Here is a 15,061-nt window from a genome sequence, read left to right on the forward strand (position 1 = left end):
ATTTAAGCATTTCATGCGTGTATTTTTTCTTTTTATAGCTTTTACATTTTAGGTCACTTTAAACCATAGTGAACAATTCTGACAGTGAATTCTCTTCCCAAAATGACTAGTATTGGGCCATCTGTAATTAACTGTTAATAAATGCTTCAGGCTTTTTCTATTGACATAAATTCTAGAATTAGATTTTATAGCTAGAAAGAGTCTCAAAGGTCATCGAATCCATCATTCATTCCATGTTTTCAGGCATCTGAGACTCAGAGAGGTTATTAAGAATCTTACTCAAAGTCACAAAGCTAATAATCAATCGAACCAGGAGAAGAAACTGGGTCTACTCATCCCCATTCCAGTATTTTTCCCCAATACGTCATTCCCTCTCAAGCTTTGCTTATTCTTAATTTAGAAATATATACAGCAACAACTTTCTGGTCTCCTAGTGTTTGCAGGCAGCAACCCTGAAATTTATGCTTGTGGCATTATTGCTCTACTTCTATAATTAAAGTATAGTTTCTGGATGTAAGAAATGTTAGAGATGGCTAAAATTTTCATCCAATTTTAAAGTTGTGACCAGAAAGTGATTACTGAATACACCATAACACAGTATGAGCTAATTAAAAGGCATTCACTATTCCTCTACAAACTAATAAACAATAAAAAAAAAATGACTGCCATGTACTCTGCCTTTGCAAAGTACTATAGTGAACCAATTCTCTGCCCCCAGAGAGAGAAGAGATGCCAAGTATTATTAGTAATACAACATGCACAACTTGGCCTGAGATGAAATACAGAAAACAGCTAGATTTGACTCCAAAACGACTCGGAGGAAGGTGGGATTTAATGGAAGAAGGAAAGGGACTTTCTTGGTACCCAGTGTGGTTTTCCGAGCTCACAGTGCTCCATCCAACAGACTGGCAGAGGGAACTTAAATACAAGATCCCCAAAATGGCTACTTTCCTCAACCCCCAAAGCCCCGGTGGTCTGACGCAGGCACGGAGGGCCACACTGCGAGTAGGTGTTGGACTGTTGGAGTCCCTGCCCTTTCCTCTCAACGTAAGGGGCTTCCACCTTGGGGCATTTCCCAGACCAAAGTCCAGACACCGCCAGCGTGTGAACAAGAACCTGCACACTTGAATGGCAGCAGCTGGCCCTGGAGAAAAATGGAATGACTATTTCCTGACCGGCTTTCAAGGGCCGCAATTCTTTGCAGGGCTGAGCCGATTTCTCGGTGACACCCACTCCCTCGCGGCCCCCGGTGCCTCCCCTCTGCGGCGCGTCTCCTCCCTCCTGCGCGTCTGGGGCCCAGAGACTACAATGAAGCTGCCGGGCTGACCCAGCTGCTCCAGCTTGCGCCCGAGTAACCACGGCAACCACAGGCTTCAGGAATGCGCACTAATTGAAGGCCGAGTTTCCTCCCACAGTGATGAGCAACAAGTGAAGCAAAAATAGTGAGGCGGGATAAAGGCTGTGAGGGAGCAGGGGGTGAGGGGGAGAGCAGGCACAGTGCGGACTGGGAGGCGGCAGCGGGGGCGGGGGGAGGGTTAGGGAAGGCAAATTGCGCCTTCAAGACCTCATTTGTTGTCTTAACCACCCAGGGTCGTGAAGAGCTAAACGGGCATCCTTTACCCTTTAGACATCTTAGTGCGAAATTGTCGGTGAACAATCATTAAGGCAAACCTCCATATCTTTGCTGGGCCCCTTTGGGTCTGGTAAATGAATGGCCATGTGTACATCCTTAGGACCCCACAAATAAAACGTCAACTAGCAGCAAGGGTTCAGCAGGTGAAGGAATGAGCTGACAGCATTTGCCCCCAGTTTCCTTGGATCTTCTGTTCTCTTCAACAGAAAGGAGAACCTTCAAGGTGGTCATATTTATGGGGTGAGCATCATACCAGTTTGGACAATATAAGTTTATGCCTGTTTTCTTGACATAAATTATTAAAAAGTTTTCCCTTTTCACTCTCAAGTTTCCTGATGTGGACAGTAAATTATGAAATTGCCCTACTGAAGGCTTTCCAGAGCCATCCAGATCTTACTCCAAGTCAGGTGTTTCCCCAAACCGTTCCGGACTTCATCAAAAGGCCTGTGTGATGTAATCCTTGTATTTAGACACAAAACACCCTGTAATTTACTAAGGGCCATCCACTGAGAAATAGGGACTTCCAACAGCAACCAAAATATAGCAACCAAAACATAGCATGCTGGGACAGAATGTCCTGAAACCCACTATCAGGAAGATTCCCACAGGGCTGATTAGGTCCCCACTGGCAAGGCACTGCACACATGTCATTGAGAAAACGTGAATCTATTAGTAATAGGATTGCCAATTCACAAATGGGTCATTAAAGGCTCTGCCTATGGAATGGGCTAAAGGAAGATCAGCTCTCTAGCAGGAGTCCCAGAGGGCAGAATTCCCTACAGAGGGTGCTCTCAGATGAAGGATAACACATTGGCAATGAAATGTGGGGGATGGAAAGTGGGAGTTCTGATTCTGTGCCATTTAATCCTCACAATAGATCTTCCATGTCACTTTTTAAAAAATGTTTGTTCATTTTTGACAGATAGAGAAACAGAGCTCGAGCAGGGGAGGGACAGAGGGGGAGGGAGACACAGAATCTGAAGCAGGCTCCAGGCTCTGAGCTGTCAGCACAGAGCTTGATGCAGGGCTCGAACCCATGAACCATGAGATCATGACTTGAGCCGAAGTCGGACACTCAACCGACTGAGCCACCCGGGTGCCCCTTTTTGTTTTGTTTTTTTAATGTTCTTCCACACCACTTTTATTAAACCTTCCCTATTTTTACAGATAAGGAAACGCAGGCTCATCAACATCGACTTACCCAAGGTTATATTGCTGCACTGAGTCCAGAGATATCTGACCCAAAAGCCCGTGCTCTTCACAACAGAGCTTGCCAAGTATCCAGATGGACCTTTGGTCAAAATTGGGGTTTTGCAACATTGGCACTATCTGCCATTTGGGGCCAGATAATTGTGTGTGGGAGGGCTATCCTGTGCATTTAGCAGCCTCCTTGGCTCCTACCCACTAGATGCCATAGCACCCCACAAGTTGTGACAACCAAAATGTTTCTAGACATTGCAAATGTCTTCTGGGACACAAAACAGTCCCCTCTTGAGAACCAATAGCTTAGATATTTAGTATCAAATACAGTCTTAATCTTTTCTTGTATTCTCTAATTGCTTCAGAAATAGAATATTTATCTTTATCAAAAGACAGTAATTTTTACAGGGACAAGCTGGTGTCATTTATTTATCTGTATCCTTACTGTGCTAGGGACAGAGTAGGCAAAAAAGACAAGTTCAATGTGAATCATAATTTCAATGTAAATCATACTTGAAGCAAAACTGACTCTACTGCACGGTGCCTATCATATAGCAAGGGTGTGATTGTGCACTAGAGAGGTCTAAAAGCCACAGGAGGCTTCCTGCGAAGAGTAAAAGCCATGATCCCAACTCTTTGGAGCAACCACAACCCCCATTCCACTGCTCATACAATGGTTGTCACTGAAAGTCATTAACCAGAATCATATTCTAGTTGATGCCTGGCTGACTTTCTAGTTCTTCCAACAGAGGCATCTAGGTAAGCTCAGGACAGAGCAGAAGAGACGACTGGGGGAAAAAAGGTGATGGGGATGAAGCCTAAAGAGCTCACTTCTCATTAGTTCTCTGTCTCTCCTTTCACGGAAGCTGGCACAGTTATCTTGGCACTTGTGGAGAGCTGAAGGCACAGGTGTCCACTGAAGACAGAAAAGATGGCTCCGCCCTCCTAGTGGAATCATGTCAACTTGAGGTCTTTTTATGTGTGGCCAAGGTATCTGAGGTATAGTTGAGTCTACAAATGAAACTATGGGCACAGCCCAATCCAAAGATGTTCCAAAGGAATAACCCCCAGATTACTAGTGTGTGGCTCTGTAATTAATTCCTTCTCTCCTTTCTGCAAGGAGTAAACTTTTTCTTTCTTCTCCCCAGATTCTTTTCCCCTCTTCTTCTGTTTGTAAATCTTGGAGAGAAACAGCAGCAGCCACTCTGAGAGATCAAAGTTTTAGCAAGCAACAAAGACCTCCAAGGAGGCCGTTGCCATGGGAACCCTGGGAGCTGAAGCCCTTTTAATCGGCAAATCTCCTTGGTTAGCAGCACCAGGCTGGGGCTGGAAAAGAGGAAGAGGAGGAGGAGGAGGAACCTTGGCAACAAGTAGCCTTTCTTAACAGCCAGAGTTAACGTCACGACACCGGAGAGAGAGTGAGAGCTAGAGCATTTCTGCTCAGCCTTAGAAACACACCTTTCCAAAATCCCTTAAGTCAATGGCAAGCTCTGAGATGTCCCCTCCCAAGAATTCCTGACTTCTGATTGTGTTCTTTTTTTTTAAGTTTATTTAGTTTTGAGAGAGAGACAGAGTGAGCGGGAGAGGGGCAGAGAGAGACAGAGAGAGAGAATGTCAAGCATGCTCTGTGCTGTCAGTGCAGAGCCTGATGCAGGGCCCAAACTCACAAATCATGAGATCTTGACCCGAGCTGAAATCGAGTAGGATGCTTTAACCTTTAACCGACTGAGCCACCCATGCACCCCTCTGATTGTGTTCTTAATGGCTTCTTTTTTTTTTTAATGTTTATTTATTTATTTTGAGGGAGGCAGTGAGAAAGGGATAGAGAGAGAAGGAGCATGAGCCAGGAAGAAGACGAGAGAGAGGGAGACAGAGAATCCCAAGCAGGCTCTGTCAGCAGTATGGGGCCCGAGGGGCTCAAACTCACGAACAGTGAGATGACCTGAGCCAAAACCAGGAGTGGGACACTTAACTGACTGAGGCACCCAGGCACCCCTAATTGGCTTCTTAATACTAACAGGCTGGGGGTACCCGGATGGCTCAGTCAGTTAAGTGTTCAACTTTGGCTCAGGTCATAATTTCACGGTTCATGGGTTCAACCCCACACCAGGCTCTGGGCTGACAGTTCAGAGCCTGAAGCCTGATTGAGATTCAGGGTCTCCCTCTCTCTTTGCCGCCCGCCCCCTCATACCCGCTTGTGCTCTCTTTGCCTCTCAAAAATAAACATTAAAAATTTTTTAATACTAACAGCCTGCAAGGTTTATTTTAGACCACAGTAACAATTTCAGGCACAGTATTGTGAATAAGTTAATTTTATGAAAATTCATGTATGTCAGTTCCTTCACCCCTTGCCTAGGTAATATATGTTTGTACTTCTGTAAGTCACAGAAGGAGACAAAAGGAAAAATAGAAGCGTGACTGAAAAACAAAGGTAACTCTGTGGCATTACCATCACAGGGAAGAATCAATCCCAACTTAGCACCTCCTCACAAGGACCTGCTGGGAGCAAACCTATTTTTGGCTTCCTGGAATAGCAATGCATTTGGCCTGTAAAGAAGCAGAAATGGATGAATTCCACAAAATATTAACAGTGTTTGTTTTTGCCTGCCTTCTTCATTTGGAAACAACTGCCCAATTTCCCTTTAGGAAGCTACTCCTTTTCCCTTTTCCCTTCAATGCATACAGGTCAACGGGGCTGGTGGTCCCGGAGTACATTCCTCTGCCAGAGCACGGCCACCCCCAGGAACAGGACTTCTGCTGAAACTGCGATGAAAAGGCACTTTATCCTCCTGAGATGGAAGGCATTAAAGACTATTTAACTCTGGACCTCCTTGGGGCCACCTTCGCCCCAAACGGAGAGCCTGCCTGAGAATTAAGCTAACACAGAGGAGACAGAGATTCTTTAAAACATAATCTGGGGGCCACTGAGTGGCCCAGTCAGTTGAGTGACCACCTCTTGATTTCAGCCCAGGCTGATCCCAGAATCATGGAATCAAGCCCCATCCTGGGCTCCCTGCTAAATGTGGAGTTTGCATAAGATTCTCTCTCTTCCTCTCTCTCTGCCCCTCTCCCCCGCCCACATGTGCTCTCTCTAAAATAAAATTAAAAATTAAAAAATAAATAAATAAGGGGCGCCCGGGGTGGTGCAGTTGGCTAAGTGTCTGACTCCTGATCTTGGCTCAGGTCATGATCTCAGTTTGTGGGTTTGAGCCCGTCATCAGGCTTTGTGCTGACCTACTTGGGATTCTGTCTCTCCTTCTCTCTGTCCCTCCCCTGCTTGTGTGCGCTCTCTCACTCTCTCTCAAAATAAATAATTAAACAAAAATTTTTTAAATAAATAAATGAGATCCAATATAACCTGAACATAGACATACTTGAATTTGGACTTGCCAATTACCTAAGCCACAAAGTCTCCAAAGTCAGGTTAAGTGTCTATCCCTTGCAATCAGAAGAGTTCTGAAGAATACATTCATTAGCTCTGGATAGCAAGATTTTAGGAGATATTTTCTTCTTTTGTACATTTCTCTTCTGATTGAAATGTTTACAATATACATATATCCTTTTTTTTCTAAAACAGAAACAATATTAAAGCAAAACAAGAGCAGTATTTTAGGCATCACCCTATAGAGAGAATTAATTTTGCAATCTGTGGATCTTTTCAATAAAGTCAAAATCATAGAAAGGACTCTGAAAGCGATCTTGTTTATCCTAATATTCTAGACAAGAGAACCTGTGCAATGTTAAAAGCTCACCAGAGAGGGAGTTTCTGTCATTTCCTCCACCAACCATAATTTCCAGAAGTTGTTTGTTATTTACCATTAGGAAAGCTTTCCTCAGCTTTCACCGAAACACCTCTTGGGTAATGTTCTCTTACTCTATTCTCAGCCCAGAAGCAGGAGTATTCACCCACCCATACTTCCACGGGGGCTCTTTCCCTCATTTTTCTATTGAAGGGACTTACAAAACAAGCTACCACCTGGGACATCAGAAAGAAGGGGTCAGGCCCTCATATTGTGCATGGAAAGAAGTAAGAACAAGGCGAGCTGCTTTTAGATTTTAAAATAATAACTTCTCTGCTTGAGCCTTCCTGAGTGGTGAAGTCCTTTCCTGCCAGCCGGAGCCGCCGAGGGGACTTTACTTCTATCCAAATAGTGGCATGGTTCCAGGTTATAAACATCCTGTCCTTGCAAAGGATCTTAGACCCACGTCTAATCTCAGGGTGGCAGGTTCCTGGACATTCCCTTCTTCTGTCTGCTGCTATGGCCCTATGATCCCAAATACCTAAACGTTTCTAAGGCACCTGTCACAGTCACCTCAAAGCACCCAAAACACCAAGTGCATTTGCAACTTCAGTATGACTTTACTTTCTGAATCAACAAAAAGAGGTTAGAAAATGTTCGGTATAGTTTTTGTGTTTAATGTTGAATCAGTGGTTGTTCTCCCATTTCTCTGAAGCACTTGTCTTCAGATATTTCTGAAACCTCTGAGAAGCAGCATCCAGAGTGATTTGTAGAGGGTTCGGACTTAAGGGGAAAGGCAGGTGGGGTCACACTCAGTGGGGAGGTACGCATCCCAGGCAATGGCATCTATGCCTTTAAAGTGCGTGCCCAGGTCAATGATTATAGGCGGCTTCCCTCAGAAATAAAGTAAAATCCTAAAGCAAATCCAGGACAAGTGAAAATGATTACCCATGACCTCAAAGCAGCAACCACAATTTTTAAAACACGGCTTATGAAAGAGAACATCCTATAGCTTCTTAATATACACAGGTCATGTGCTATAGGAAGAGATGAGGCTAGGAATCAAAACGCTTGGGTTTGACCATTAAAAATCATTTTTTTATGGGGGGGGGAGGTGGGTGCCTGAGTGGCTCAGATGATTGAGTGGCAAATTCTTGATTTCTGCTCAGGTCATGATCTCAGTTTGTGAGTTCAAGCCCCGCATCGGGCTCTGCACTGACAGTACAGAGCCTGCTTGGCATTCTCTCTCTCTGCCCCCACCCTTTTTGCATCTTCTCTCTCTCCTCTCTCTCTCTCTCTCTCTCAAAAATAAATAAATAAACATTAAAAAAATTTTTAAACATTTGGGTTTGATCAACACTGTTTTTTGTTTTGTTTTGTTTTGTTTTACTGGGATGATTTTTATGCAACCTGAATGTTAATTTCTTCATTAGGAAAATAATGCCTGTCCTCCTACCTTACATGGTCATTATAGAAAAAAATTTGTGAACCACAAATGATTCACTGTACATTAATGTTAGTATCAGACACAGTAACGGTATTACTTCAGTGGACATTTATTGCTTTTTTTTTTTTTGGCATGTGACATCCATTCTTCTTTTATAACAGTGCCTCAATTTACTTTGGGGAATTAATTCTTCTTCATATCTGGATGGACTAGCCACCGAGAGTCCCTGGTTTCCCAAAGCTAAGCACTGGACACCGGTCCAAACTGGGCCAACTGGACTCTCTCCTGAGATGGATTCTTGAGTTGGAAAATGCAAAACCAGAAAAAAAAAAACAGTTGAATTGATTTTTTTTTTCTAGCTAAGGAGCCCTAAAGACATTTTCTATTAATTCTTGCTACGTAGACCCTAGAGCATCTCTGGCACCACAAGGACTGTGCTATTTTCATCAAAACATTTTTACTTTTTTTCCTGGGGAAATACAAAGTAACAGCAGAAGTGACCCATGTCAGGAACAGACCTGGCAGCTAAAAAGTCTCACATGACCTTTCTCACTCTCTCTTTCCAAAGCAGCTCTGAGTAAATGTTTCCAGTACAGCTGAGCCAAGGAAGGGAGAAGCTTAGACTCCCACTCCAGCACCCGGAAGGGAGCTACCCAAGTGAGTCTCCTAACCCACATTTAACTAGCACAAGAGGAAGTAATGGACTTCTACTTGGTAATAAAGGGGGTGAGACTTGGGGGTGTTTTTATAGAAACTAACAAGTATCACCCTAACACACTATGCTTTTCAGAGACTGTCCGGGGGAGTCTGGGTGACTCAGTCCATTGAGCATCCAACTTCAGCTCAGATCATAATCTTGCGGTCTGTGGGTTCGAGCCCCGCATCAGGCTCTGTGCTAATAGCTCAGAGCCTGGACCCTGCTTCAGATTCTGTCTCTCTCTCTCTCTGCTCATTCTCTCTCTCTCTCTCTCTCTCTCTCTCTCTCTCAAAACTAAATAAACATTTCAAACAATTGAGGCTGTCCAGGCTTCCTTTCAATTATGATACCCTTCCAACAAATTGTTTTCCCACTGAAGTTAGCCAGAGTCAACCTCTGTTGCTTTCCACCACATCCCTGATGCATTTATCATTGATCACAATTTCAATAGCCAGATAATTATGACCAGTGAGATTAAACCATGTTATCTCACTTGAGACAATATACATTTATTGTACTGACCCTTTATAAAATAACAAATATATACTCAGCACTAACTTAACATTTAAGAAGCATCATGGATTAGTTATAGACTCTGACTGTTTATCATTAAAAAAAAAATTCACACCAGCTTCTTTACACCTGACACTCTGTAAGTGTCAGAGAGAAAGACATTACTGATAGAAAGGCAAATGAGACTTGGTCCAATATCTGAAGAGCATGTGGTCCAGTGCTACTGGAAGCTTCCAGTGTTGTGGGAGAAGTCAAGACAAGTACCTATGCAGTACCAGAGTTACTACTCACAGGAAGTAAAACTAGCATACAAGACTGATAGGTTCTGTCCTTGGCCCTTTCCACTTTATATAATCTTCCTGGGTGACTCATCTATTCTTTTATGGTTCTGATTATCACCCAGGATTCCCAAATCTATCTCTCTGATCCTGGCTTCTCCACTGAGTTCCAGAGCTACATTTCTACTCAGCAAGACATCTATACCTTGGTTCCCATAGGCCTCTCCTATTCAACTTGTCAAGAACCAAAGTCATTCTCTTGCCTCCTCAACCTGGTTTCCAATCTGCGTCCTCTCTTAGTTGACGGAACAGCTGGCTACCCAGCTAGCTAGAAATCATGGTGTCTCTTAGACTCATCCCTCTCCCTCGTCCCCTTTTATACATTAGTCACCAAGATCCATCACTGCCATCTCAGAAATGCTGTTGCTTCTCAATTCACTGCTCTGGTTCAGAATCTCCTATGCTTGCATCCACACTGCTGCAGCAGCCCCAGGGCCCATCCGTCTGTTCTAGCACTTCTTTTGCATTGTCTACACTGCTGCTAGTTATTTTTCTGACCCTAAGATTTCACATTATTCCTCTTATTATTTCTTTACTGGATCCCCAAAGTCTTCAGGATGGAAGTCCAAACTTCTTAGTCTGACATATAAGCCACTTGGCAATCTTGCTCTGTCAACTTTCCCATCTTCACCTTTGTGAGTATGATGAGAAAAATAAATTCTTAACTTTGCCTCTAATTAACCCCTTTAACTCATCTTTCCTTACTGATTGGTCGTCTGAAATTCCAACCCGTTCTCTGCTCCCCACTTTGGGACCATCTCCAAGGAACGCGACTTTCAACTCTTTCCAGCCATTATCAAGAGTCTCTTCTCATTCTCATGGGATTAGTCCTTTTAACCCTGACCTACTGCAAAAGACTACACTCTGTTCTCTGTGGCTTCCTTGTGAATGAGCATCACCCTGTACATTCCTGTAACCAGCCTGTACCCCTTCCATCTCTGTCACAAGGACTGAAGTCCTGGGAGGCCATGTTCTCATTTACCAAGGTAGTCACATCCCTCATCTACTTTTCAATCCAAAATTTTAAAATTGAAGTGAAGCTCAAAAGTTACCTAAACACCATTTCCTATACATAAAATGTCTCATTTATAACAACTCAGAAGAAATTTTCCAGGCTCTCAAGACAAAGAAATCACTATTCCTGAGAATACTTATTCCATCTTTAGATGTTTCCAATTGTTACCAGTTATTTGTTTCACACAGAGATGGACTCCCGCCCCTTGTAACCGCTACTCCTGGTTCTGGCTCTGCCCAGCCACACAGACAAAGTTTCCAGTCCCTCTTCTGACACTTTCACTTCTGATATGGGGAGATCTTCCCATAATCCCTTTCCTAAGGCCTCCTTCATCAGATCAAAGCCTCTCAGCTCCTCCAACCAACCCCATGTAAAATTCACCGACTGAACCAGCTGCTCACGGAGGTTGTAATCAGCGATCCGTGGACCCAGTTATATTGTCCCTGAGGTCTCCATGCATGACTTTGAGACTGACCTCAGACATCAGTTTGCTCTCCTGGTCTCACATAAAAGGAAGATTTAACAATTATGCCTGTAGGATATAACAACCAAATAATTAGAATTTTAGAAACTGCGACAATATTTTGAAAAATTCTTTACAGGGTGTCGAGACAAAGCCGACTCAGAATTTTGCATCTGGGAGGTAAACACAGTCGTTTATGTGGCCAGGAAGTTCTCACAGATGTCCAAATAACTTCTTTAAATAAATATCACAACCAGTGTTGCCCTAAAAAGTTTACATGTCAAACAGATCATACTCTGAACATTTCTAGTTAATGTGGAGCACAACAGAACGGCATGTTTCTCTTCCCCAAGAAGCCCAGCGTGTGTCTGCTTATCTCACAGATAAACTGCTTCTACCAGGGACGCGGGCCCCTGCAGCCTCGCCAGTTTTCCTTCACGGCTCTTTCTGGAGCGACACTGATTTTTGTTCTTCATCTTTTCTCTCATCATTGGCGACCATCTTCATCTGAGCCTTTCTCTCGCCCGCCTCTTTTTGTCCTATGGACAGACAGCATCTCCTCCCCGCCCTCAGTGATTGTGTTTCGAACCGGGGAAATGCCCTTCCTAGACTTGCCGCATATCCTCAGAGGACAAGGCTTCCACTCTGTTCCTTTCCCCACGTTTGCAGAACTGGAAACAAATTATTTAAAGTGGTTTCTACCTGGCCCCATTTTCCTGCACAGGCAATTACTTCTCTGCAAATGGCTGCACTAGCCAAATAACTGTGTCCACAATTAGCTAATTGCAGGTTCAATGAGCCACTTGTTCCTTCAAACTTGGCCATTAGAGTTGTGTGACTGGGCAGAAATTTATCTTTCTATTCCCCTCAGATTTAGAGTCACAGCAGATCCCAAATCTGATTTCCCTGCATTGTTTTACAGTGTGAATCTAAGCCTTTTTACTTGACTTCCTTTTGTGTATCCGCACTCCACTCTTTTACAAATCGCAGCAGCTATGCTTTACATAGTAGACCCAGGGAATATGGATTTGAATTAAATCAGCCCTCTAATAAGGGTTAGTTGTTATTAATTAAAGGGTGAATTAATAATAAATAATCATTACTTTAATCCATTTTATAAACCATAAAAGTAAGGCTGCAAAAACAGCTGATTTGCCAAAGGCAAGCAGTCATGATAGAATAAAACTAAAAATCCTGAATAGCAAACCCCACTCTCTCCCTAAGCACTGAGTTTCCTACATAGGGTAAAAATTCGTCTTCAACCCCATTTGCCTTTAAAAGAAAGCACACTTAAACATTCCTCCAAATTGTCATCACCTAGGTTCTCCAAAACTACAAAAAGTGTCATTTCTTTTTAAATATTGCTTCAATTTTTCTCCTACAATTCATGTATTTCTTTTCTTAATTTCTGTATATTTTACTCTAATTTTCTTGTTCAACCAACACTTATAGAACATGAAATATGTGCTCAATTTTCAGTTTCCTACAAGGAGGTCATCTCCCACCAACATTCCTCCAATCTACAAAAAAAAAAAAGAAAAGTAGCCAAGAATAGTGAGTTTTCAATTATGAACAAATTAATATTAATAAGGATTAGATCTATTTGCTTTGAGAATGATGCAGACACGTTTAGGTTTCCAGACATTTGCCTTCCAATTAAACACTAGCCGACTGTTCAATGGGTTTTTTCACTGGGAACGTTTTCTTGTTAAACTCTGGTTTACAGCCTCCCTTCCTCATGATTGTCCTAAGTGTATGTAACTGAATGTATTAGGAGATTCTGACTCACCAATAAATTCTTATCTCTCAATTGTCTCTACTCTGCTTCAAAAGCCTCTGGCATTTTCTTCAACACTTAGCATATAAAAAAGTAAGTAAAGCTTGAGAGCAAAGAGAAATCAGGGTTAAAGGCATGGAAGTGGAAAGGAGGGAAAAACGACCCTAAGAAAGCAGAAGAAATACTCAGGACAATGCTAAAAAAAAGAGGGGGGGGCGGCACAGCCTCCAAGAAACAAGATACAATAACACCTACTGCTTATGAAGAGCATATTCTAAAACTGGTTTGTGCGCAAATGATAAAGCCTGTGTGTGCACCTGCCGGAACATGCAGGGAGAAGCCAGGACACGGAAAAGTGCAAGCGGTCTAAGGTACAAAAGCTGCTGATGGCGTTCACTTACCCAACACCAGCAGTTCCACCGAGTCCTCGTTTTTGCCCTCCAGGTCATCAGGGGTCGTGATAATACAGTAATAGAGTCCGCTGTCACCCCACATGAGTTTTCCAATTTGAAGATCTGCATCTGTGATCACAAAAAGAAGTGCCCAGTCCCAAAGCTGCCCCCTGAAAGGAAAACACTGAGCAATGGAGGGTGAGAAGGAGGACCCTTCTGGACTGTTTGCAGTGTTCTACTTCTCCACTTAGATGGTGGCTGATGAGATGTTTGCTTTATTTCAAGCAAACAAATAAACAAAAACCCAATAACGAACACTAGCATCCCTAAGGAGACTTAGGGTGTCCCCAGAAACTGGTCAAATGCCAGTCCAGTTTTGGGAATAGAAGACTGCTTGCAACCAACAAGGTCTGCAGAGGCCCCTGAAAGCCAGATACATTCCCAAATTACTCTGGACTCCCGGAAATGAGCAGGCTCCACAGGAGTTCTTCAGAATTCACAGGTCACGTCAGACTCTTAGGCCCTTTTCTTGTCCAAAGCTTTAGGGAGCAGAAGAAAGGGTAGAATTGAAGCAGAACCACTTGGAGCTTGGGCCATGGCATCTACCTGGCTCTGTGACTTGATGCATTCAGCTCTTCTCCCAGACGGGCAGCTCCTTAAGGAAGTCTGCTTTTTAAATTTGGGAGAGTGCCATCAAGGCTGATGTCAAGGTGTAAGGTTTTGAGAACATTCTTTCACTGGAATCTATTTCAATTCAATTCTGATAACAAGCTCCTCAGACTAGAGGTCAGGGGCAGGAGAGCCCATTTCCAGAGCTCATCTCTGTGTCTGTTCTAGATATTACACCTTTTACACTTTCTACACTCACTGTCCCATTAAGTAATTTGCTAAGCTTCTTGATGCTTCCATCTCCCATAAAAATCAAATCTTGAGGGACTGCAAGGCTGACAGGCTGGCATCCCCTTGTTTTTGGGAGAGGGGAGCTAATCTCCCTTCCATTCCTGGGTTCAAAGCAGAGGCATCATTACCATGCACAATCGTGATCTCTCTACCCCTGTAGAAGTCTCCCAGGGTGACAGTCGAGCCCTGTTTTGAAGCTACCACTCGAACAGTCCTCCTGCTGTCTAAACAATCCAAGTAGGGGTCCCATTCCAGGTTTCTTTTGCTGAGAGACTGGGCCCGGGGAGAGGACATGCCCAGGGATTCCCCCATTCGATCCTGGCAGTAGGACTTGAACTTCCACTGCACGACAGCAGGCTGATGGGAAGATGTGGAGAAGTGGCAGCGAAGCACAGTGGGCTGGAAGAGCATGGCCACCTTCTTCTTGTCAGGCACGGTGACTTGAAGGCCATCAGCCACAGCTGCAAAACACAATGAATATGCCCAAGTGGTATCCATATCCTGGACCTCAGCTCCCACCACACAGTCATGCCTTTCTACCTCACCCCCCTACCCTGTCCCTCCTTGCTTTCTTCATCACAGTTAATGGCATCATATCCACTGGGTTGCACTGTCCAGAAACCTGCCTTCACTCCCAATATCCAGTCACTAAGCCATGTCCATTTGATCTTTTAACATCTTTACTATTTCTTCCCTCCTCTTTGACCTTACTACCATTGCTTTCGTTGGCGCCCTTTTGATTTCTGGCTTATAATATTATAATAATTTCATCTCATCTCCCCCATCTACCATTGCCCACATGCCATCCATTCTTCCTGCTATATAATTCAGGTAATCTTTCTAAATCCGATTGCTATGGCTCTCCTTAAAACCATTTACTCAGCCTCCATGGCCTTCAAGAAAGAACCCAAAGTACCTGGAAAAGATTTAAGATGCTCCATCATCT

The 15,061-nt window shown here is 43.6% G+C and overlaps 1 protein-coding gene across 1 annotated transcript in view; it reads right to left on the reverse strand.

Annotated features, from left to right (window-relative positions):
- The window catches only part of ILDR2 (immunoglobulin like domain containing receptor 2), a 61,736-nt gene that overhangs the window by 32,295 nt on the left and 14,380 nt on the right, over nt 1–15,061 (reverse strand). The window contains exons 2-3 of the mRNA XM_029933353.1: nt 14,244–14,576; nt 13,225–13,344 (exon numbers count right to left, since the gene is read on the reverse strand). Coding sequence (XP_029789213.1) covers nt 13,225–13,344; nt 14,244–14,576 — 453 coding nt within the window. The remainder of the gene's footprint in view (nt 1–13,224; nt 13,345–14,243; nt 14,577–15,061) is intronic.

The sequence above is a fragment of the Suricata suricatta genome, chromosome 3, assembly GCF_006229205.1.
Source record: "Suricata suricatta isolate VVHF042 chromosome 3, meerkat_22Aug2017_6uvM2_HiC, whole genome shotgun sequence".
Lineage (NCBI taxonomy): Eukaryota > Metazoa > Chordata > Mammalia > Carnivora > Herpestidae > Suricata > Suricata suricatta.